Here is a 21,869-nt window from a genome sequence, read left to right as displayed (position 1 = left end):
AGATTCATCTATAGCATATCAATTTCGTCCGCTTTAGATGTACTATTATATGCAATTCACAGAATTGTATTATCGTTTTTCGTTTCTGAGTTACAGAGTTGTAAACCTGATAGTTCCTTTTTTTGAAAATTTGCGATTTTTGCCAATTTTTAATAAAAAATTATAGAACTAACTCGAAAATTGGAAACCAACATTCACTAGATATCAAGTTTTTCTTTTAAAGGCAACAAACCTCGACAAATTTGGTGCGGTGGTTGCCGAGAAAAACGAATTCTCTATTTACATGTATTTAGATAGGAGCGCCCGAGCTAAAGCTTCCTCTTAATGCTATCGCGTTAAAATCAAGCACATGGCACTATACTCCTGTAAAAGGTGCACCGCCGTTGATATACAGACATTGAGGCAAAGCCGCCGCATGGCAAACTTTTGGTAAATGGAGCGAGTTCGGTTGGTCTTGTCTGAAAGGCCGCTTCACCGATGGCCATAAGAGAAAGTAACCTGCACAGTAAGTAAAAATAACGGAGCGCGCGTAATAAGCGCTAGTTAATTCGAATATTAACCACATTGTCATACACTTCTGTAAACGGTACACCACCGCTGATACAAGTTGAGGCAAAGCCGCCGCACGGCGTTTGGGAAATAGAGGGAGTTCGCTCAGACTTCTTTGAAAGGTGGCTTCACTGATGGCCACAAGAGAGTAAGCCGCACAGTAAGTAAAATTGACCGTTCAGGCGCAATTAGCGCCAGTAAAGTAAAAAATTACCCACTTTAAACGATACCCCTGTAAAGGGTGCACCACCGTTGATACAGACACGTTGAGGCAAAGCCTCCGTACGACACACTTTTTGTTAAACGGAGCCAGTTGGCTTGGACTTCTCTGAAAGGCAACTTCATCGATGGCCACAAGAGACAGTAAGCCGCACATTAAGTAAAATTAACCGTACGGGCGTAATTAGTGACAGTAACGTCAAAAATTAACTAGATTGCACTATACCCCTGTGAAGGGTGCACTGCCGTCCACACAGAGACGCTGAGGCAAAGCTTCCGTACGGCACACTTTTGGTAAATGGAGCGAGTTGGCTTCGACTTGTCTGAAAGGCGGCTTCATCGATGGGCACAAGAAACAGTAAGCCGCACAGTAGGCACAATTAATGGTGCGGGCGTAATTAGCACCAGTAAAGTCGAAAATTAACCACATTAAACGATACCCCTGTAAAGGGTGCACCACCATCGACATAGACACGTTGAGGCAATGCCGCCGTACGGTAGACTTTTGGTAAATGAAGAGTTCGCTCGAACTTGTCTGAATGGCGGATTTATCGGTGGCCACAAGACAGAGTAGGCCGCACAGTAAGTAAAATTAATGGTGCGGGGGTAATTAGTGCGAGTAAAGTAACAAATTAAGCCCATTGCAGCACAGACATTACTGTGCCCGGGATCGGCCAAGTTGGTCAAAAGAAAGGGTGAACCAATTATCGACGCTAAAAAGACAAAGGCAACGCAATTTAACTAAAACACGACGCAAAGAAAATAAGAAATTAATGAATAATGAACATGTGAGACAAAATAGAGATATATAATTGAATCATTTGAACTACCATGTAAGTCGACCTCGTGTTCTTTAGCGTCGACTGTTGGTCAACCCTTTTCCTTTTATTCGTTTATACGCGCACCAGAGGCATGTTCGCGCCGTCGTCGTTGGCGTTGTCGTGTCTTATCTACCGACTGCGAATGAGCAGCACAGGCGCAGAGGATTATAGGGTCTCCAAAATCGCGAAGTGAGTTTCGCTCAAAAAAGAAAAAGAACGACTAAGCGAGGTGGACACACCGTTAAACGCTACGCTCAATCACCTGGGTGGCGAAGCCAGGGCAGAGTTCTGCCTTCCGCAGCTGGCACGATCGTCGTGCGCAGGCGCACCAGAGTTCCTGCTGAACTGCACCGTGCGCGCGCACTGGTCTGAGCCGAACAGGCTGTAAACGTCGAGCTAACGTTACCCAATATATCTCACTGTGCGCTGACTAACGCCGACAGTTTCCCGTCGGTCTGTCATCTCGTGCGCGGACCATCTAGGTGCGACGGCTGCAACGCCACCTGGCGACGCCCCTCGTCGCCTTAGCGTCGTGAGACGCCTGGCAGCTGCCTGGGAGCTGTTTCTTCTGCCCAGCAGGATTGGCCTTGCGTGCTGCGTCGCGCCATCATGTCACATCCGTGCATTGTTAGAGCACCGTATGAGGAGTTCAAGCACAGCTCTAAATTTTGCCACCGCTGTCAGTGCACTTCGGGCGAAAGTGATAAATTTCATCTCCCTCTCTCTCTCTCTCTCTCTGTGCGTGTGCCAGCCTGCTCATGTTGTACTCCTACAGGTCTTGCAATACTTTTCTCGCTCTGTCTCTGTTCCTCTTGCCAGGAGAGCTGCCCCGGAAGTGTCTTCAGCCGACAAGTCTCCGCGAAGACGGCCGACCGGCGATATACGATGACGTAACAAGCGGGAAGGAAGCCGTCGCCGCCAGGTGACCCGTAGCATAGGGGAAGGAGGGGAGTCGGCATGCGGTTCCACGGCGTGCACGGGGCCAACGTGCTCATCGACGAGGGCGGCAAGCGGGCCACAAGGCTGGCGTCCTTCTGCGACGCGATCACGTTCAGCGCCAAGCCCGTGGCCGTCGGCTCGCGGCTATCGCTGCAGCTCACCTCCAGCGAGTCCTGGACGGGCGCGCTGAGGCTGGGGCTGACCGCGCACGACCCCGCCACCGCCGCCGTGGTCAGCTCGACCGTGACGACGACCGTGACGTCGGGCTCGACGGCAAACAACGGCGGCGCGACGGCGCTGCCCCGGTTCAGCTGGCCCGAGCTGGCCTCTAAGCAGGGATACTGGATCCGACCACTGCCAGAGCGATGGATCGCTCATTGTTTGAAGTGAGCCCCCTTGCTCATTTTATAGATTTATGGATTTATTCACACATAATCAAATAAGAAATGAGCATGGGCAGGACATGTAATGAGGAGGGAAGATAACCGATGGTCATTAAGGATTACGAACTGGATTCCAAGGGAAGGGAAGCATAGCAGGGGGTGGCAGAAAGCTAGGTGGGGGGATGAGATTAAGAAGTTTGCAGGGACAACATGGCCACAATTAGTACATGAATGGGGTAGTTGGAGAAGTATGGAAGAGGTCTTTGCCCTGCGGTGGGCGTAACCAGGCTGATTATGATGATGACGAATCAAATATTTGACGAAAAATCCGTTTCTTTTTTTTTTGTGCAGAAGAGTGCGAATTTGGGCTGCTTGGTTCATGATTGCGATCAGTAAGCAGCGCTAAACAACAGGACAAAAAGAAGGACACAGACTACAGCGCTGATGTTTCTTTTTAATAATTTACGGCACATTGCAAATTACGGAGTGTAGCTGGTGAGCTTGCAAGGAACATCCACCTGGCACGACACTTTTGAGGATGGTACGGGTTCCGAGAAACGTGCCATCAAGCTAGTGGTAGAAATGCATTCTTGATCCACTTTAACAAGACGCTAATTCATGCACTGAAGCAAAAAAGTAACTGGAACGCCCATGTATTTCATCGTACACTTTGTCAATGAATATCTAGATACAAGGGTCATCGTGAAAATTAATTCCTAGTGCACTGCACATCGCCATACCAGCTACGGCTACAATTTCTAAATTGCAATAAGTGCCGAAAAGTACTTAATTCAGAAGTTAATTAGTGCATTTTCGTAAATTAGTTGAATATGTGTTTCGATTAATCGTGAAAGTGATGTCCCCCTCTTTGAATAATCCAGCTAAGGACAAGAATAATCTGGCGCTGGCGATTTTTAAAAAATTCTGTAAACTTTAAAACTGATCACCTGGTATATCGACATTACGTCATTATATCATGTGTACAAGTTGCACAGATCAGTATATAGCGCCGCAGCGATAATTTCGAGGCGATAATTTGCTACAGCACAAATGTGGTGGCCGTTTGAATTAATTCGGATTTAAGAGCTCTCAACGGGCGATACTAGTAGAGGGTCGTAACTTTTAAAATGTTAAATCCGGTAGCAACGATTTCTCGGTACTAGTAGCCCAGACTCGATGACAGTAACGAAGATGAGGAGCGAAGAGAGCGTCATATAACACAAGCGTTTGCGACTATGGCAGTGTGGGCTGACATTTTTGCAGGGTGCCTGTGGTTCCGTTAAATTTATTTTACGTAGTCTGTGTGGCATTCGCAGGACATGCACTCGTGAAACACAACACTCAGTGTCTTTGCAGACGACGACGCTTCTATTCTGGCATTGTTTAAATTTAGAGAATTAAACATTTTGCATGATGTAGATTCGGCCCGGAAAAAAAAAATCAGCTTTTGTCATAGCACGCTTAATGCATAGTGAATTCTCTACTGTCTAAGTGTGTAGTCTCTTTAATGTGTTATTTGCCGATGCTATTATGGTACCCGCATCCGTTCCTGAAAAAACTGAAAATAAACTCGTATCATCCGCACAAATTACGTATTGTGCTGAGCTGTCTGTACTTTCAATATCATTCATTAAAATAATAAACAGAAGTGGACCGAGTATGCTGACCCGAGGTGCACGATATGTATTTTTTTTCTAGTACCCGACAGTTCTTTTTTTTTTTTATTTACGCACTTTGCTATCGGCCGGTCAAGTAACTTTCAATTAATTCAAAGACAACACCGCGAATTCCGTAGCAATTTATTTTTTGCAATGTTACTTGGTTTGTGGTATAGAAAGCCTTGAAAAAATCTATCCAAGTTCCTAAAGTTATTCTTTTTGCCTCTATATTGTTTACGATTAGTTATTTTTGATAAAGTAACGCGCTTTCCGTTGAAAGAGCAGGTCTAAACCCGTAGTGTGATGGCGTAATAACCGAGTGTTCGTCAAATAAATTTGGCAATCTAGTGAATAAAACCTTCTCCATTCCGCTTGACATTATTAGCAGTATTGAAATCGGCCTATAGTTCCTCAAATAATTTTTTCACCTCCCTTGTATATTAAGGTTATCCTGGCAGTCTTCATTGGCTGTGAAAAGGTACCAGCACTTAAGGAAAGATTACATAGGTGTGTTAGTATGGACTAAGTCGATAAAAAAATTAGCAGGCTGCAGTTTAAGACAATTTATGTGCTCACTTTTGCTCACCTTAAAGTGCCCAAAGATGTTTATTATCTTGTGTTCATTTGTTGCTGCAGCGAATAGGGAATTCTGCATGGGAGGCGGTAGGTAGTTGAGAGCGCTGTCACCGCTGGTGCTCTGAAGTAGTGCAGTAAAGTGCTGATTGAATTTGCTAGCCAATTATTCACCTTTGTACACGTCATTGCCTGTTACAAGTTCGTCCGTATTGTTTTCTGGTTGCCTTGCAGATGTTACAGCATTAAGCCTGTTCCAGATTTCTTTCACGTTTATCACACCATCGAACATTGTGAAATAATAATTATGTTTGGCTTGCCCCTGAATTTTGTTCAAATTGTTTCCATACTTCTTGAAAGTATTCAAGGCAACTGATTCGCGTCCTATAGGAAAGATTTAAAAGTCTACTATTTTCTTTTGTCATTGTGAGTATGGAAGCATTCATCCCTGGCTTACGGGGATGCTTAGGTTTTTTTGGCAGTAAAGGAAAGTGTTTCTGATACGTTGAGCGCATGATCTCTGCAAAACGATTGTACGATAGATCAGGCGAAAATAAGGACAACACAACCTCACAATTTATTGAGCTAATTTCCTATCGTAAAGGTAAAAGTCAATGTGAATTAATTTGCTTAAATTCGATCTGCGGCGGAGCTTTGTTTTTTTATTTAGGATGCCTATTACTCCCGTTGGTAATTATTACTCGGTTTGGTTAATGGTTGGCAAGTTCAATAAAAGCCGTTTCCCTTTTGGTTAAAGTCTGCACCGCAAGGTGACCCCACCATGCGCGAGTGCTTAACATCTACGTATCCGGTTGTAAGCCGGTACTCCGTAAAGGCTAAAACTCCCGTCGCCTCATAGTACAAAGGCAAAGGTATAGTGGGTAACACACGGGTAACGCACAGCCGCACCTCTCCTCATTCCACCGCAGGCTCACCTTCTACGTGAACGCACAGGGTCACTTTCAGCTTTTCGTAGATAGCGACTACAAGGGAGCGCTCTTCTCCGGACTGCCAACCAAGGAGCGGCTCTGGCTCGTCGTCGACCTCTACGGCATCACGGTCTCGGCAAAGTTTGTCACGCCATGTGAGTCGAGTTCACTTGCCTCGACGTCGCGAGCCTCTCTCCTACTTTTTTTTTTTTTTTTCACTGCGCGCTGTCACCGAGACGTTCCTCGATATGCCCGCTTTCCCTGCAGGCAGCTCGGCGCCCGTGGAAGTGGTCGCCCGTGGTCCGGACGCCGTTCGCGCGTACAAGCAGGCGTGCGCCGAGGGCAGCGTGCCGCTCTACCGCACGCGGCTGTACATCGTCGGCTGCCCCGGCGCCGGGAAGTCTAGCCTCAAGAGGGCGCTGCTCAATGCCGGGTAAGGTAGACGAAGCACGAGGTATAGATAGTGTGGTATAAAGTTTGTAAACAGGGATAAGGTGCCTCAGAAAGGCTGGCCAACGTTTCGATAGGTAGACCTATCTTCGTCAAAGGCGGCCTTCTCATCCTCGGCATGTTAGTTTTAAAGGGTTAGTGCAGTGACGCCACGTGCGTTTGTTGTCGGTGGCGGTTGGTTATAAAGGCAGTGACTTCAGAGGTAATGAGCGCTGTCGCCTGACGTCTGTGAGCGTGGTTCCCAAGACGAGGGGACAAGAGCGGGAGAGTGGGAAGGCGGGAGAAAAGAAAAGAAAGAAAAAGAGAGAAAAAAAACGGGGGGGATCTAAGAGGAAAGAAAGGGAGAAAGAACAAAAGAAAGAGGTATAGATAGAGAAGTTTTGAGGAAGATAATAGAAAAAAAATTAAGGAGGTGTACAGAAAAAAAGATATGCCAGAATGAAAAGCATGCATAGCATACCTGATCAACTAGAGAAGCAGGCTAGGTGACTATTTGTCACCATTCCGCTTCACAGGGGACGCCGATAGATATAATAGTACCGGCCATCATCATCAATAAGAAAATGGAAAGCCAAGATATCGACACAGCGAGACCCGTAGGCAGTCTCCACCTTCCAGAAGTATTGAGCAGCAAAGGGCCGATTAAGAACGAGAAAATGAACGCTAAATATCCTTTCCTGGAACTTCGCGCCACGTAACCTCAGAGAGGGTGTACACGTTAGCGTGGCATCACGGATTTCAAAGCGCTTCTCTCACATTGGGGTCGTTCTGGCACAAGAAAATTTCTCCAAACTTGCTGGGATGAGTATCTGGCTCTTAAAGAATGCGATGTAATCCTTTACCGGTAAACAACTGGACTAGCGTAGACCCTTTCAAGATCCGTGACGTCACAGCGAACTGGCGCGGGAACTTCTGGGCGGCGTCGCGACCCGTCTTAAGCACTGGCGTCCTTGTGTAACTTGTTAAACCTCTTCTCAGGGTAAGATCAGCTGTCATGCTATTACAGAAGCGCATTTTACTAATACAGCTTAATTAAAATTTCTTTCTTTTCTATTTAATGTTTTATTGTTTGGCTAACCTCCTTCTCTTTCCTTCCCTTTGTCTCCCCCCCCCTCTTTTTATTGTCCCTTTAACGCACCTTTATTTAAAGCGTGTTATCTTAAGAGTGTCGCAGTACGACAGGGAGAAAATAATTATACTTTTCTTTTGAATCTGTGCAAAGATAGTGATGAAGGTTTAGACACAACTCGATTGGTCGTGGCCTAGTGACCTGGTTGAAGCTATTGCGGTGTGGTCATTAAAATCCTGTCAATTCAAAGTCTTCATTTGGAGTTTCCCTTTCTTAGTCACCAATCACGACTACATAGGGTAGTAATCATCTTAGATGTTAGAATTGTGAGGCTCCATACTTACCAGTAGTCTAGAAGTCACCAGCAGTTACAGGCGTCGCTGAAATATGTGTCTACAAAAGCCAGGTGACTAAGTTTCGAAGCTTTCTGACTACCAGCGTTTACTGGTTACAGTGCAACAAATGAGACGGCTGATGAAAACTCAAAAAACTTTTATAACAAAGCACGAGGCACCTGTAGGAGACACTATAGTTTCAGCTGCTCATGTGTTGTCTGCGTACTTGTGTGAAAACGAGTCAAAGGAAGTCACTCACAGTTCGCAGAAGAGAGCTTCTCCTATCAGTTTATCATAGTGCGGGAAAGACTGCTTTCAGGAATAATTTCTTTTTTTATATAGGGGGGGGGGGGAGGAGGGGTTGGAGGAAGTTACGTACATGCAAACACCTTCGAAACGGCTTCAATGTTCCCCACATAAATTAATGACAAAGAAAAAAAATAATGCAGTCCACCTGCCTTCTGCAGAACGCTTTCATAGGTGTTGTTTCTACGAAATGCAAGCCGCAGTTCAGATATTTGTCCTGGAAGAGCGAAAGCGAGTGACATTTCTGACGGAGGAAGGAGGCGAAGCACATAGCGGGTAGGTCTGCTCGAAATCTAGAAGCCAAACGCGCAATTAAGGAAGGCCTGGACGGCCCGAACGCCAGATTTACGGACCCGCCAAGCACCCAATATGACGTGCGGTGACCAACGTTGCTGAAGAGATGAGCAAGCGCTTACAACGTTACATTTAGTAACTATTGTAAGACACTGGTACCCTCCCCCATTCTGTCCAGCGGTTCCGAGGGAGAAAGCGGGGAGAGGTCGGTGGTGGACGCGGTGCACTGCTGCCGGACGTCCGAGAAAGGCGACGGGGCGCCGTGGATGGCTCTGCCCACCGAGCTGCTGACCCGGACGCCCGAGGACGTCGACCAGAACTGGGTGGAGCGTAAGGACCGAATTCCGCATCCTGGCTTGACGGTTGCACAACTTTGCTGGGCCGGGTGTTGTCCTTTTTTTTTCTTTCTTGTCTCTACAGGGCAAATATTTTTCGTCGAACTCAATTCTATAACTGCTAGGTCAAGGTAGCTCGAAACTTCTTCAAGTGAAGTGATTTCGTTTTTAATTCAAGCCTCCTTCCCTTTCTTGATCGATTAATAAAAATTCTTCTGATTACGATGGAGCAGCAGTCACCGTAACGCAGGGCAAGAGCTCCTCCTAGCCGGTCCACGTGATGGCCCACCGGTATGAGAAGCTTACCGATGAATAAAATGAGAAATACCTATTTTTACTGAACTTTGTGTAACCAGAGCTGATTTTGCGCAAACCGACCACATTATACTTAGCCACTGCATCAGCAGCGACGTAACCGTCAATATGTAGTTACGTCGTTTACTTCCGTTCGAAGGGAAGTGTAGCACAAAGGTTCATAACTCGTTGCTATTGGACAAAGCGTCACCAGACGCCGCCAACAGTGTTGTTAGTGCCAGCCACGTCTTCGGTAAGCCGGCATTCCACACCGGCTTCGCTTAACCAACTGCGCCACCCACGCACTACGTTCGAGTCTCCGGGTATTCCGTAACGCAGACAGGCTAGAGAACTACTCGTTTCATTTGCCGACGGTAACGGCCTTCGACGAAAGCGTGACGCACCCTGCCTGCCCTCAGCGGACGTGGGCCACATCAGCGACGCCGAGTACCACCAGGCCGTGGCCCTGAACGTGGTGCGCGAGATGACGCTGCAGCAGCGAAAGCGACAGCACCAGGAGGACCGGCGCCGGCTGCTCGGCTCCACCCGGAGCTCGGTCAAGGGCCAGGGCGTGCTCCGGCACCGGCACAACCACGCGCGTCACGGCGGGGTCACCGAGGGATCGGCAGGGGGACACGGAACGGCGCGCTCGACTTCGGTCAAGGCGAGTACGTCGTTGGATTTGAACGAGAGGCACGGCTGTTAAACGACGGCATTGTTTAATCGTTGCAGCGACACTAAGAAACTGACAACGAAGCCGCAGGTAGCAGAGGGAAAACTAATGGTAGCATTTCGTTGAAATGTCAAAGTGAGGTAAAGGCAAAGTAAAGTAGAGGTAAAGGCAAATGAGTAGTGGACGGTAATAGAAGTCGTTTCCAGGTGGGCGCCGAACCCCCAACCTACTGCCTTTCGCGTGCGGTGCTTTACTATTAGACTACCACGGCGGCCGTCCTCACCGCCAAGTTTCTTGGGTATTTGTGGACACGACGAGCCCTGGGAGTGTTAGCCAGTGCTCCCTGACGGCAAAGGCGGCGGATGAGGAGCATGCTTCTAACCGTAGGCGTCACGTAGCGCGTGAATTTAGGAACAAGCACATCTGGCACGAAGCGACGTGTCAGATGTGTCAGCGACCTCTCCCCCCTCCCAAGGTCAAGTACACACCTCCTCCTCGAAAAAAATATTGCTTGCTATGCCACTGGTCAGGGGGCATAGCAAGCAATATTCTTTTTTTCTTTTTTTGATGACGCCACTGTCATCCGAGTGACGAAGTTGTCCATCGCAGTCAACTCACACGAAGGACACGCCCACGGCGACCAGCTGGGACGGCATGCCCCAGGACCTGCCGGCCGAAGTGGTGGCGCTGGTCGAACGCCTGCTGAAGGAAGCCGAAAGCAAACAAGACTTGGACGCCCGGGAGACCGAGAAGGGACCCCGGTTGACCTCGTCGTCCTCGGGAGGTGGCAACGCTACCACCGGCACTGTCACGGCGCAAGTAACCAGCAGTCAGGTGACCTTCATGATCTGGGACTTCGACGGCCTGCCCAGGCACTTTATCACCCACCAGGTGAGCTGGGATGTAGTGCGGTCCTTGATCTAAAAGGACCGTTTGTGTGCCAGTTAACCACCTTCCTTTTCGCAAGGTGCCGAGCACGTTTCATACAGCACCGTTTCACGTAACAGCGGAATCAACAATCGCAATATTGGAATATTGGAACAGCGCGGAACGTTTTTCAGTGCCGAGCTTTCGAATTCTTGATCGCTTTTCTGGAATCAACTGCCTCCTACAAATTTGTACATTAAAGGGGACACTAAATATAAATATAAATTGAGCTGTATTAGTAGATCATCCGCCTATAATAAAAAAGGAAGGAAGGCGCTCGTAGCGTGAGAAGAGGTTCGGTAAGCCAGAAAAAGACACAAAGACGTGACGTCACGAATATTAACGACGCCTGCTAGGGCTTATAGCCATCGATCTGTACCCTAAAGCAGGAATCAGTGGTCCTAGCAATTTTTATCAATAAAAGTAGACTACATCATATTCTAAAAGAGCCAAAGACTGAACTTAGCAAGTTGCAAGGACATTTACTAAGTGGTAACGGCCCGAATAGGAGAAAAGAGAAAAGCAAAAAAGAAGAACCTAAAGTTCGTGACGTCACACTGAGTACCGTAGTAAGGTGTCGGCGCACAATTCAAAAATTTGACCTTTGACGTGCATGTTTTTTTCTATTTATCATCCGACTACCGCGACTTAGCGAAAAGTATAAACTGTCTTAGTCGAGCTTTTCCATTTCTTTTCAACTTATCTAGAGCTCCTCCTTCAATTTCTGTATTACCCACTAATATGTAGTTGCATCCGTACTCCAACAAGCAACTATCTTCATTCACTCGATTCCTGAATGTGACTTCCAGACTGGCACCAAGGAAATGGCGTAATGTGATTTTGCGTTTCTTTACTCCGCTCTTTTCTCGGGATATCCCCCACAGTGGGTGTTATAGTTGAGAACCATCACCTTCATCATCATCATCATCACCATAATCACCATCATTATCATCGTCGTCGTCGTCGTCGTTGTCATCACCATCACCTTCACCACCACCGGGGCACTCCCTTGAATATACCGCGAGTACAGCGAGCGCGATCAACATCAAGAAAGAAGAAGACCTCATTTCGGCTAGGGGACACCGTTATTTTAGGCACCTAATTAATCCGCCCGATTCTTGGCCAATCCCCCACTGTGGGTATGTGCCACGGCCACATAGGACAACAACAACAACAACAACGACACCGTTTGCTTTCTGCGTTGAACGACACCAGCGCCAACGACAGATGCAACGTCGCCAGCCGTGGCACCGCAAACAGCAGTTCTTCGAAGGCCAGGACGCGCTCGAGTACGTGCTTCTGGTGGCGGGCATCCTCAGCTTCCAATTCGCCCTGGTGCTGCTGTCCTACATCGCCGAGCGCCACCAGAACATGCCGCGCCGAGATCCGAAAACCGGTCTCATGGTCCGGTACTTCCAGGAGGAACGAACTCCGATCGACCGGGAGTCTCCGCCTCGGGGACCGGACCTGCGCGAGCAGGCGGCCTACCTCTACGACCTCCTTCCGGCGGGCTTCCGCAACTCGGCGTTCTCGCTGAAGCTGCGCAGGATCGCGGAGTGCGGCCGCCGGGGTAACCCGTGCGTCAGGCTGGACGCCGGCCCGTTCCGCCTCATCGAGCACGGAGACCTGGCCGAGTTCTCCGAGTGGAGGGATGGCTGCGCCGCCAAAGCGAACGGCAGGCGGGAGTGGAGGAAGGCGCGGCTATCCGCCGCGTCGACGAGTTCCAAGCGGACAGAGCTGGAGTGCCAGGGCTGGAGAAACGTGTCCAGCAAGAGCTAGGGGGCGGGGGAGAGAACGCCGAGTGGAGGGTTGGCGCTTTCTATAAGAACGTTTACGTATAACGTTTAGGGTACTTTCTGTAGACCTCTTACGGCTTTCGTAAAAGTGCATAATTCTCGATGATTAAAAGCTATGAGCACATCTTGACTTCGACGTCTCGACAACCGGGGTAGACCAAGCAGCTGAAATGCTGGAACTGGACAAAAAAAAGGGGTGGGGGGTGGGAAGGTGGTGCAGGGGGTGGTGCAGTAATGCCAGCTGTAGGTCGCGTACGTCCTAAAAGAACGTTAGGCATAGTTTCCAATTACTTTCTGTCGACTGCTTACAAAGCTTCTTACAAGGTGACAAATTGTCAACGTTTGAAGAAGTATGAACGAAGTTTGATTTCTACGTCTCGACAAAAGGGACGAGTGAAAGCTAGGGTTCTTGGGAAAGATTGTGAAGGGCGATTGCGCCTTACAAGAACGCTTACGCATAATGTGTGAGCACTTTCTGTACACTTCTCATAGGCGACGAGTTCTCAGCGAACAAAGGCGTACTTCGTGATCTAGACACATGGGACGACCCAAGTTGGGCTGTCAGGACTTTACAAAAGTGACGACTGAAAAGCTATAAGAAGAAGGAATGAGAAGTGATGCGCGTACGCTCTAAAAGAGCATTTAGGTAACGTCCCAGTACTTGCGGTCTAGCAAGCCACGAAGTTCTCCTTACCTAATTTCCGTTTCCGCGATTCCCCTTACCACTTCGTACCGTCTACGCAGCAGTAGCAGACGGAAAACATCACTTCTGCTTAGAACCAGAAGCTGAGAAGACGTAATACCGGTGGCACACGTACACTTTTGATCGCAATCGGGGCCCATCCGGATCGGGCTTGATCCGTATCGGGTGTTGCTACACAGGGAATTTGCGATCGCGATCCGAGAATCGCGATCAGGTGCCTTGATCGCTATCGCAGGCTGACGTCTGCGCCCTCTAGCGCAGTATTCTGAAAACGCTAAAAACACGAAGTGAAGGCAGCTCAATAAAAAAAAAACGTTTAAAATTTTTCTACCAACATTAATAAGCTGAAACATTGAAATATTGTCCAAATTTAACCAAGTTTTGCAAATCTGAATGTGTAGCCAATACATTATCAGTTCTGAGAGTTGCTGACGATCAGCAGACGCTAATAACTCGAAACCGATGGTTGTACCATGTACCAGCGACCACTGCTGATCGCGATCACAAGAGTACGTGTGACATCGGTGTAAGTTACGCTTGACACCGGAAGTCGAGGGAACGAGGGAGAGAGGGGTGCATTGAAGAGGAGCAGGAGGGTACGTTGGCGGTACTCTAACCTGGTCGACGGAAACCTTTACGAAAATTCTCTCTCTGTATATATAAAGAGGCTGGAATGCCAGAATGGGCGAGCAAAAGTTGGGGCATAAAGGAGGAACGGGCACGTGCCATAATTACATAAACAATGCTTAAGTACATCGTTGACACGTCTTACTGATTTGCAAAAGGTGACGCGTTCTCCAACCGAATCCAACTACGAGGCCTGGAAGAATGCGCCGCATTGAAGCTATTCCGGAAAAAAACTGAACAAGGCGCACTAACACATAGATTTATACAGTATCGGTACGTACAGTGGCACATGTGTAGACAGACCACCATTGTTAAGAATGGCGAGCTGCAAGGAAAATTGCCACCCAATTACGACTGGGGGCAAGGCGCGCATCCCCCACTCTCCGTCGCTGCAGCTAGACTGCGTTCGAAGAAGCGGGTTTGTGCTGAAAACCACCTCCATCCACGAGCCCCATCTCCGTTGTGACGAAACGGGTTCGACGGACGAACTATTGTGCCCGAGGTCCCTAGTGCGAACCTGATTTCGCTACGCATGAGCAAGCCGCGGCGGGACAACGAGCTACCCAGAATGTCTCCGAGCTTCCCGGAACGACTCCCCTCTGTCGGCGGCTCCAGTCCTTCGCACCTGTGTGTTTGCGTGTGTGTGTGCGTCACCTTGTCGCGGGAGGCGGCTAGTTTTGCGATGACGAAACGAACATTCGCTGCCTTGTATCGCCGGGACCGAGCGTTTAAAAACGGCTGTTGGGCGGAGGCTCGACTCACTTCTCTCGTGCAGTCAGGTTGGACTGACACACTTTCTCTTGAGCAGTCATGTTGGACTGACACTCTTTTTCTTAAGCAGTCATGTTAGACTGATTTAATTTCTGTAAATAAACCCATTTTCCTCGTTCTCGATGAGAAGCAGTTCTTCCCTTCATCAACGTCCTCAGCGTGTTTAAGTTGGACGACGGCATGGGCCAGCTACCTTCGAATTCATGCCGGACTCCAATCTTGGCAACGGATCTCGAGCGATGGGATTGAGCCCCCAATCCTGACACCATGTAAACGGAAGCCAATGACTGCAAAGCTCGCAGTAGGTTTCTCACCAAGCAGGCTTACCAAACGTTCACACATTCGATAGGCTTCAGACTTTCGCCGAATAGTGCAACGAATGTACAGTGCATCGCGCCGACCAGCGATTACAACTTAACATAATATTGTTGCGTGTGGAAAGACACAGACAGAAGAGGCTATTTACAGGCTATTTACACTGGAGCCAGGCAGCCGGGCTGACACTCGCTCGCGCCAAGCGCACCGACCAACTTCGTCGTCGTTCTCGCGGCGGCTCATTTCTTGAGCATCGCTTGAGCATATCGTAATACTACCCCCCGGCGGCAAAAGCACCGTCACGGTGCTGTTAAATATCCAAGGCGCGTGGAGAGTTGTAGGGCTTGAGTCGGGCGACGTGAACGATGTCCCTGGTTGTCACAGCGGAGGACGTAGTGGGCGTAGCTAAAACGATTTCATAGGTGACATCGGTCACTTGGCGGAGCACGCGATATGGGCCTGTGTAACAAGAAAGGAGTTTTTCACATAGGCCAACTTTACGCGAAGGTGACCAAAGCAACACGAGGCTGCCGGGCACAAAATGGACATCACGGTGACGGAGGTCGTAGCGTTGCTTCTGCTTGTCTTGGGACACTTGTAGACGACTGCGCGCAAGTTGGCGAGCGTGGTCAGCATGGGCGATTGCATCACGGGCATAAGCGCTAGTTGAAGCTGTGGCGGACGGTAGCACAGTGTCCAGTGGTAGCGTTGGTTCGCGGCCATACAAGAGGTAAAACGGGGAAAAGCCAGCAGTTTCGAGACGGGAAGAGTTATATGCAAAGGTAATGTAAGGTAGAGCCAGGTCCCAGTCACGGTGGTCGTCGGAAACGTATTTGGATAGCATGTCTGTAAGGGTGCGGTTCAAGCGCTCAGTGAGGCCGTTCGTTTGGGGATGGTAGGAGGTGGTAAATTTGTGACGTATTGAGCAGGCACGCATGATGTCGTCGATGACTTTGGCCAAAAACGTACGGCCACGGTCTGTTAGCAATTGACGCGGAGCACCATGCATCAAAATAATATCATGTAGGAGGAAGTCCGCAACATCAGTTGCGCAACTGGTCGGAAGAGCACGGGTTACGGCGTAGCGCGTCGCGTAGTCCACCGCGACTGCAATCCACTTGTTTCCTGATGTAGATTCCGGAAATGGGCCAAGAAGGTCTAAGCCGACACGATGAAAGGGCTCGGCAGGAATGTCGAGCGGCTGCAGGTAACCAGCGGGGAGCTGGGAAGGCTTCTTGCGTCGTTGGCAAACTTCACAAGCGGCGACGTAACGTCGTACGGAACGGGCAAGACCAGGCCAGAAAAAACGGCGACGTACACGGTCATAGGTTCGAGATACGCCGAGATGTCCTGCCGTTGGTGCGTCGTGGAGCTCTTCTATAACGATGGAGCGGAGGTGTTTAGGTACTACAAGCAGGAACTCAGAGCCGTCCGGATGAAGGTTACGACGGTACAGAGTACCGTCGCGGAGGGCGAAGAGGCGTAGAGTAGCATCGGCCGGAGAGTGCTCAAAACGGTCGATGAGTGCTCTGATGTAGGTGTCACGGCGTTGCTCGTCGGCGAAATGAAGCAGCTGGGATACCGAGAATACGCAAGAAGCACTGGCAATATTAGGGGAGTCAGAGTCGTCAACAGGGTAACGCGACAAGCTGTCGGCGTCTTGGTGCAGGCGGCCACTCTTGTACACCACGGAATATGAAAATTCTTGTAGCCTCAAAGCCCAGCGACCAAGCCGACCTGTAGGATCTTTTAGCGAAGAGAGCCAGCAGAGAGCATGATGGTCAGTTACTACGGAAAAAGGGCGACCGTAAAGGTAAGGACGGAACTTCGCAACCGCCCAGACTACAGCAAGGCATTCTCGTTCCGTAATGGAATAGTTGCGCTCCGATGGTGTGAGGAGGCGGCTCGCATAAGCAATTACGCGATCCTGGCCACGCTGACGCTGTGCTAAGACGGCACCTACGCCATGACCGCTGGCATCTGTACGCAATTCTGTAGGGGCATCAGGGTCGAAGTGGGCGAGAATGGGTGGTGAGGAGAGAAGAGTAACGAGACGAGAGAAGGCGGCGGCTTCTGCAGTACCCCACGAGAATTGTACGCCTTTCTTCAAAAGATTAGTGAGGGGTCTAGCAATTGCCGCAAAATCTTGAATAAAACGACGAAAGTACGAGCATAGCCCTACAAAACTTCAAACGTCTGCGGCTGTCTTCGGGACCGGAAACTCTCTGACAGCGCGAGTTTTATCGGGATCAGGCTGTACTCCGGAAGCATCAACGAGATGGCCCAGAAGAGTAATTTGCCGGTGGCCAAAACGACATTTGGACGAGTTAAGTTGCAGCTTCGCCTTTCGAAATACATCAAGTATAGTTGTGAGACGTTCAAGGTGAGTGTCGAACGTTGGCGAGAAGACAATGACGTCGTCGAGGTAGCAGAGGCATGTGGACCATTTGAAACCTTGGAGCAAAGAGTCCATCATACGCTCGAAGGTGGCAGGGGCATTGCATAATCCAAACGGCATTACTTTAAATTGGTATAGGCCGTCAGGTGTGATGAACGCGGTTTTTTCGCGGTCCATATCGTCAACAGCAATCTGCCAGTACCCCGAACGAAGATCAATAGACGAGAAATAGCTGGAACCGTGCAGGCAGTCAAGGGCGTCGTCTATACGTGGGAGCGGGTAGACGTCCTTCTTTGTAATGCTGTTCAGATGACGGTAGTCTACACAGAAGCGCCACGTGCCGTCCTTCTTAACCAACACTACAGGTGACGCCCAGGGACTCGAAGAAGGCTCAATGATGTTTTTATCGAGCATTTTGTTGACTTCGTTTTGAATTACTCGGCGTTCTGACGCAGAAACTCGATACGGTCGTCGGTGAATAGGCGTAGCATCGCCAGTAAGAATACGATGCTTGACCGCGAGCGTCTGGCCCAAAGGGCGATCGTCGATGTCGAAAATATCTCGGTAGGACGATAATACTTGGCAAAGCTCTTCAGCCTGCGCCGAGGACAGGTCCGTTGCAATCATTTTCTTTATATTGGGATCGGCACCCGAGGCTGGCGCGAGGGGCCTGCTAAGCTCGCGAGGATCATCGGTCGATAACGCTGCCACGTCTTGGTCGCCGAGACAATCAATGGTGGCAAGGCAAATACCTTGCGGTAGAATTTGCTTTGCCAATCCAAAGTTGCAGACAGGCATTCGAGTGCGGTTCCCAGTAATATTAAGTATACTGTGAGGCACTGTAACGTCATACCTTATTGGAATGTCGGGCAGAGGAGTGACGAGGTACTCGCCATCAGGAACTGGTGGGAAAGAGAACAGTTCAATGTAGGCTATTGACTTTGGCTGTAGGCGAAGAAAACCGGTGGGACGTAAGCGGCAGTGGGGTGCGTCAGAAGGTTCTGCGAGCATCGGCAACTCAAGGCGAAGGGTACCGGAAGAGCAGTCAATAAGAGCAGAATGTGCGGAGAGAAAATCGAGGCCGAGAATGAGGTCGTGGGGGCAATGAGCAATTACGGTGAAGAGGACAGGAGTGTGGCGGCCGGCGATGCTGACGCGGGCAGTACAGATGCCGATGATAGGCACAGTACCGCCATCCGCAACGCGTACGACGCGGGCCGACGCTGGGGTGAGGAGCTTTTTGAGTCGTCGTCGGAAGGCAGCACTCATAATTGAAAGATGTGCTCCTGTATCGATGAGTGCCGTGACAGGATAGCCGTCAACGTCAACGTCAAGAAGGTTTCGGTTCGTGGGTAACGTGAGCAGAGGATTTGAGGACAGGGTCGATAATGCAGCTTCACCTCCAGAAGCTGCAGTACCTAGTTTTCCGGCTGGATCCGGGAGGCGATAGGCGGCGAAGAGAAGCGACGGGGTTGGGGCGAACGAGACTGATGGCGTCGAGGTGAGGGCGAGCGGCTGTACCGAAGGTTCGGAGCAGGAGCATCAGCGGCAGTGTATTCATGGCGGCTGGTATAGGGAACGGAAGGTCCAAAGGTGCGGGAATAAGCGGCGGTGTATGTCCGAGGAGTTGGTGGCCATCGGTTGCGGCAGTGACGAGCGACGTGGCCGATGCGACAGCAGTGGAAGCAGATCGGCCGGTCATCAGGGGTACGCCAATCGGACGGGTTGCGGCGAGAGGTGGCGGAAAAGGACTGCCGAGGACGAGGAGGGCCGCTAGAGAACCGGGAAACGTTGGGTTGAGACGTGGAACACACAGAGTTCAGACCCATGTTCTGAAATTCCTGTCGGACGACGGCCTGGATCATCGCAATGGTGGTTGCTGGCGGATCGGGAGGCGTCGTGGAGAAAGCTGGCGAACAGGTGGCCTCGAGTTCGCGGCGAACAATACTGGTGACGTCGTCAGAGGTGGCGGTCTGACGTGGTCGACCCTCACATGTCGACGTAGCAGCAGTGTTGGGAAGCCGTGTGATATGGTGTGTAATACGGCGGCTCTTAGCTTGCTCAAGGCGACGGCATTCTTTGATGATGGCGTCGATAGTGGAGACGTTGCCGAAAACAAGCAAATTGAAAGCGTCGTCGGCGATGCCTTTTAGAATATGTGACACTTTATCGGCTTCGGACATACCATCGTCAGCTTTGCGGCATAGAGCTAAGACGTCGAGGATGTAGGAAACGTACGGCTCCGTAGATGACTGTACACGAGACGCAAGAGCCTTTCTCGCGGCAGCCTTGCGCCCAATGGGGTCGCCGAACAGTTCCCGTAGCTTCTCTTTGAAATTGTCCCAACTAGTTATCTCGTCGTCATGCGTTTGGTGCCACACGCGTGGGGTGCCGCCGAGATAAAAGATGACATTGGCGAGCATAACCGTTGGGTCCCACCTGTTATTAGCACTTGCGTGTTCATAGAGTTTGATCCAGTCGTCAACATCCTGGCCGTCCAGGCCAGAGAACACACCTGGGTCGCGATGTGGGGCGACCGTGACGATGGGAGCAGTGGGACATGCCGAAGCCGTTGCAGAGGTGGGCGCGTCACCGGGAGGCATGGTGACAAGCTCGGTGTGCCGACCACTTCTGAGTTCCGTGGTGAGGACGGGGATCGCTGACCTCCACCAGAATGTTGCGTGTGGAAAGACACAGACAGAAGAGGCTATTTACAGGCTATTTACACTGGAGCCAGGCAGCCGGGCTGACACTCGCTCGCGCCAAGCGCACCGACCAACTTCGTCGTCGTTCTCGCGGCGGCTCATTTCTTGAGCATCGCTTGAGCATATCGTAATAATATCAACCAAAATTATCGGCGCAGAAACCAGTGACAGAGGTCTCGTCTTATTACGAAGACCACAGGGACTAAAAGCAGCAAAGTAAGCATATCGCGTATCACTGACATACGACGAACACAACACACGCAAAGTCACATTGGGGCGTTTCTAAACCTGGTTTTTAGGCGATTTTCTATCTAGGAAGGCCAACGTAGAAACGAGTGCAGAGATGAAGCTGCGGAACGAAGATAAACTCAAAGTATTTGTATTTTGTAAAATATGTTGTAAATAAAGAATTAATGAATGATTGAAAAAAGTCATGCTCATTGCTACGTGTTTTGTGCTCGAGTGCTGCATTCTTGCTCTACGTCAAATCAAAGTGATAGTGTTCTTGCTGATTGGTCCCGAAAAACCGTTGCAGGCATTCTACTCATCTCACGGCATCTACCTACTCCTCTTCGACCTGACCAGGGACCTGAACGAGCCAATTCACATCCCGGACCAGACTCGTGGAGTAAGCAGTGCGCTTAACTTACGCAAATTTGTCGGTGAAGAGCGAATTTCATACTGGCAGTCGTATAACTAACTGCCCTGGGGCGTCGGAAGCGGAGTTGTTTCCCTCTTGGCTATGATGTAGACTTCTCACAAACAGCTGATAAAAAAGTGCTAAGTCTGGTGCCAGCAGACACTGTGCAGACTTTGACGGTGAATGCCTGCAAAACTTGTCATGTGCACGCGTGATACTTGCGAACTTAAAAATTCATAAGAGTTCCGCGGACACAACGCCGGAAAGCGGGAAAAACAAGGGAGGGGGTAGAGGGGGTATAGCACGTAGGCCTTTCTTAGTTTATCCTAAGCACACACCTTTCGTGCGATACAACGCACGTTATATGAACGATCATTTACCTTCCAGCGCACAAGCAACAGCAAACTTGGAACCACACCAAATGAAAAAACAACAATGTTTAGATCACACTGACCATTTCAGCAACTTTGTTGTTGCCAATATCGCTTGCTTCTGGAACTTGCATTGATACACTTGCTCGAAGCAGGTAGCCCTCGAGTGTCCTTTCACAATCAGAAGGACTTCCAAGGGTACGGTCGGAGACCGACGAGCAAGTCTTTGTCGCCAAGGAAATGTATTTTTCGCCCAAAACAGACATTCCTAAGATCAAAGAACGAGCCCAAATGCGTAAAGCTTACGAAAAAATCGGATAGCTGGCAGGCATGGAAATTATAAGGCCAGCCGCGCTCACTTCCAGATGGAGGACCCGGGTACACCGCTGTCCACCATCGACTACGTGCATCAGTGGCTCACCTCGATCCACGTGTCGGCGGCGAGGACGCACCAGGACGGAGACTACGGGGCCGCCAAGGACGTGGAGGACGTGGACACGTCACAACTCCTGCCCACCGTCATCCTCGTGGGCACTCACCGGTCCAGGCTCCGAGGAAACGCCCAGGCCAGGAATAACACGGTGAGTCCACGGCCAGCGAGTGTTGATTTGCGCGTATAGCACGTAGCTATGCTACGCTTTTCGATTGATCAAAAACACGCGATAGTCACTTTTGCGCAAACATGTTGCTGCGGTGACTGCAAGGTTGGGAAGGTAGAAGCAGCGCTAACAGTCGACGACCCTTCCGAGGGCGGCGCTACAAAATGTGTTAGTGGCGTTTCTGGCCTTG

General features: G+C 49.9%; 2 protein-coding genes across 3 annotated transcripts in view; both read left to right on the top strand.

Moving 5' to 3' along the window:
* The first annotated feature begins 2,414 nt into the window (after positions 1-2,414).
* On the top strand, positions 2,415-9,860 carry LOC126539008 (uncharacterized). Its single transcript, XM_050185696.2, has 5 exons — positions 2,415-2,914; positions 6,072-6,226; positions 6,339-6,504; positions 8,704-8,855; positions 9,574-9,860. Exons 1-5 carry the CDS (start codon positions 2,547-2,549, stop codon positions 9,858-9,860), a joined length of 1,128 nt encoding a protein of 375 aa, XP_050041653.1. The 5' UTR covers positions 2,415-2,546.
* A 524-nt stretch (positions 9,861-10,384) lies between these two features.
* Positions 10,385-21,869, top strand: part of LOC126539225 (uncharacterized) — a 31,549-nt gene continuing 20,064 nt past the window's right edge. For both annotated transcript variants that reach the window (XM_055075283.2, XM_050185991.3), the window contains exons 1-3: positions 10,385-10,718; positions 20,605-20,697; positions 21,446-21,661. In XM_055075283.2, the coding sequence (XP_054931258.1) occupies positions 10,482-10,718; positions 20,605-20,697; positions 21,446-21,661 (546 nt within the window). In that variant the 5' untranslated portion in view covers positions 10,385-10,481. The remainder of the gene's footprint in view (positions 10,719-20,604; positions 20,698-21,445; positions 21,662-21,869) is intronic.

This window comes from Dermacentor andersoni, chromosome 11 (assembly GCF_023375885.2).
Source record: "Dermacentor andersoni chromosome 11, qqDerAnde1_hic_scaffold, whole genome shotgun sequence".
Classification (NCBI taxonomy): domain Eukaryota; kingdom Metazoa; phylum Arthropoda; class Arachnida; order Ixodida; family Ixodidae; genus Dermacentor; species Dermacentor andersoni.
Note: the sequence above shows the minus strand (reverse complement) of the source record. Positions and strands in the feature narration are given on the sequence as shown.

What these genes read in the sequence shown, in the direction of transcription:
- LOC126539008 (XM_050185696.2), top strand. Translation starts at nt 2,547, where the DNA reads ATGCGGTTCCACGGCGTGCACGGGGCCAACGTGCTCATCGACGAGGGC. An exon ending in AGGGCGCTGCTCAATGCCGG is followed by an intron (nt 6,505 to 8,703) that starts GTAAGGTAGACG and finishes CATTCTGTCCAG; the next exon opens with CGGTTCCGAGGGAGAAAGCG. An exon ending in CGACCAGAACTGGGTGGAGC is followed by an intron (nt 8,856 to 9,573) that starts GTAAGGACCGAA and finishes GCCTGCCCTCAG; the next exon opens with CGGACGTGGGCCACATCAGC.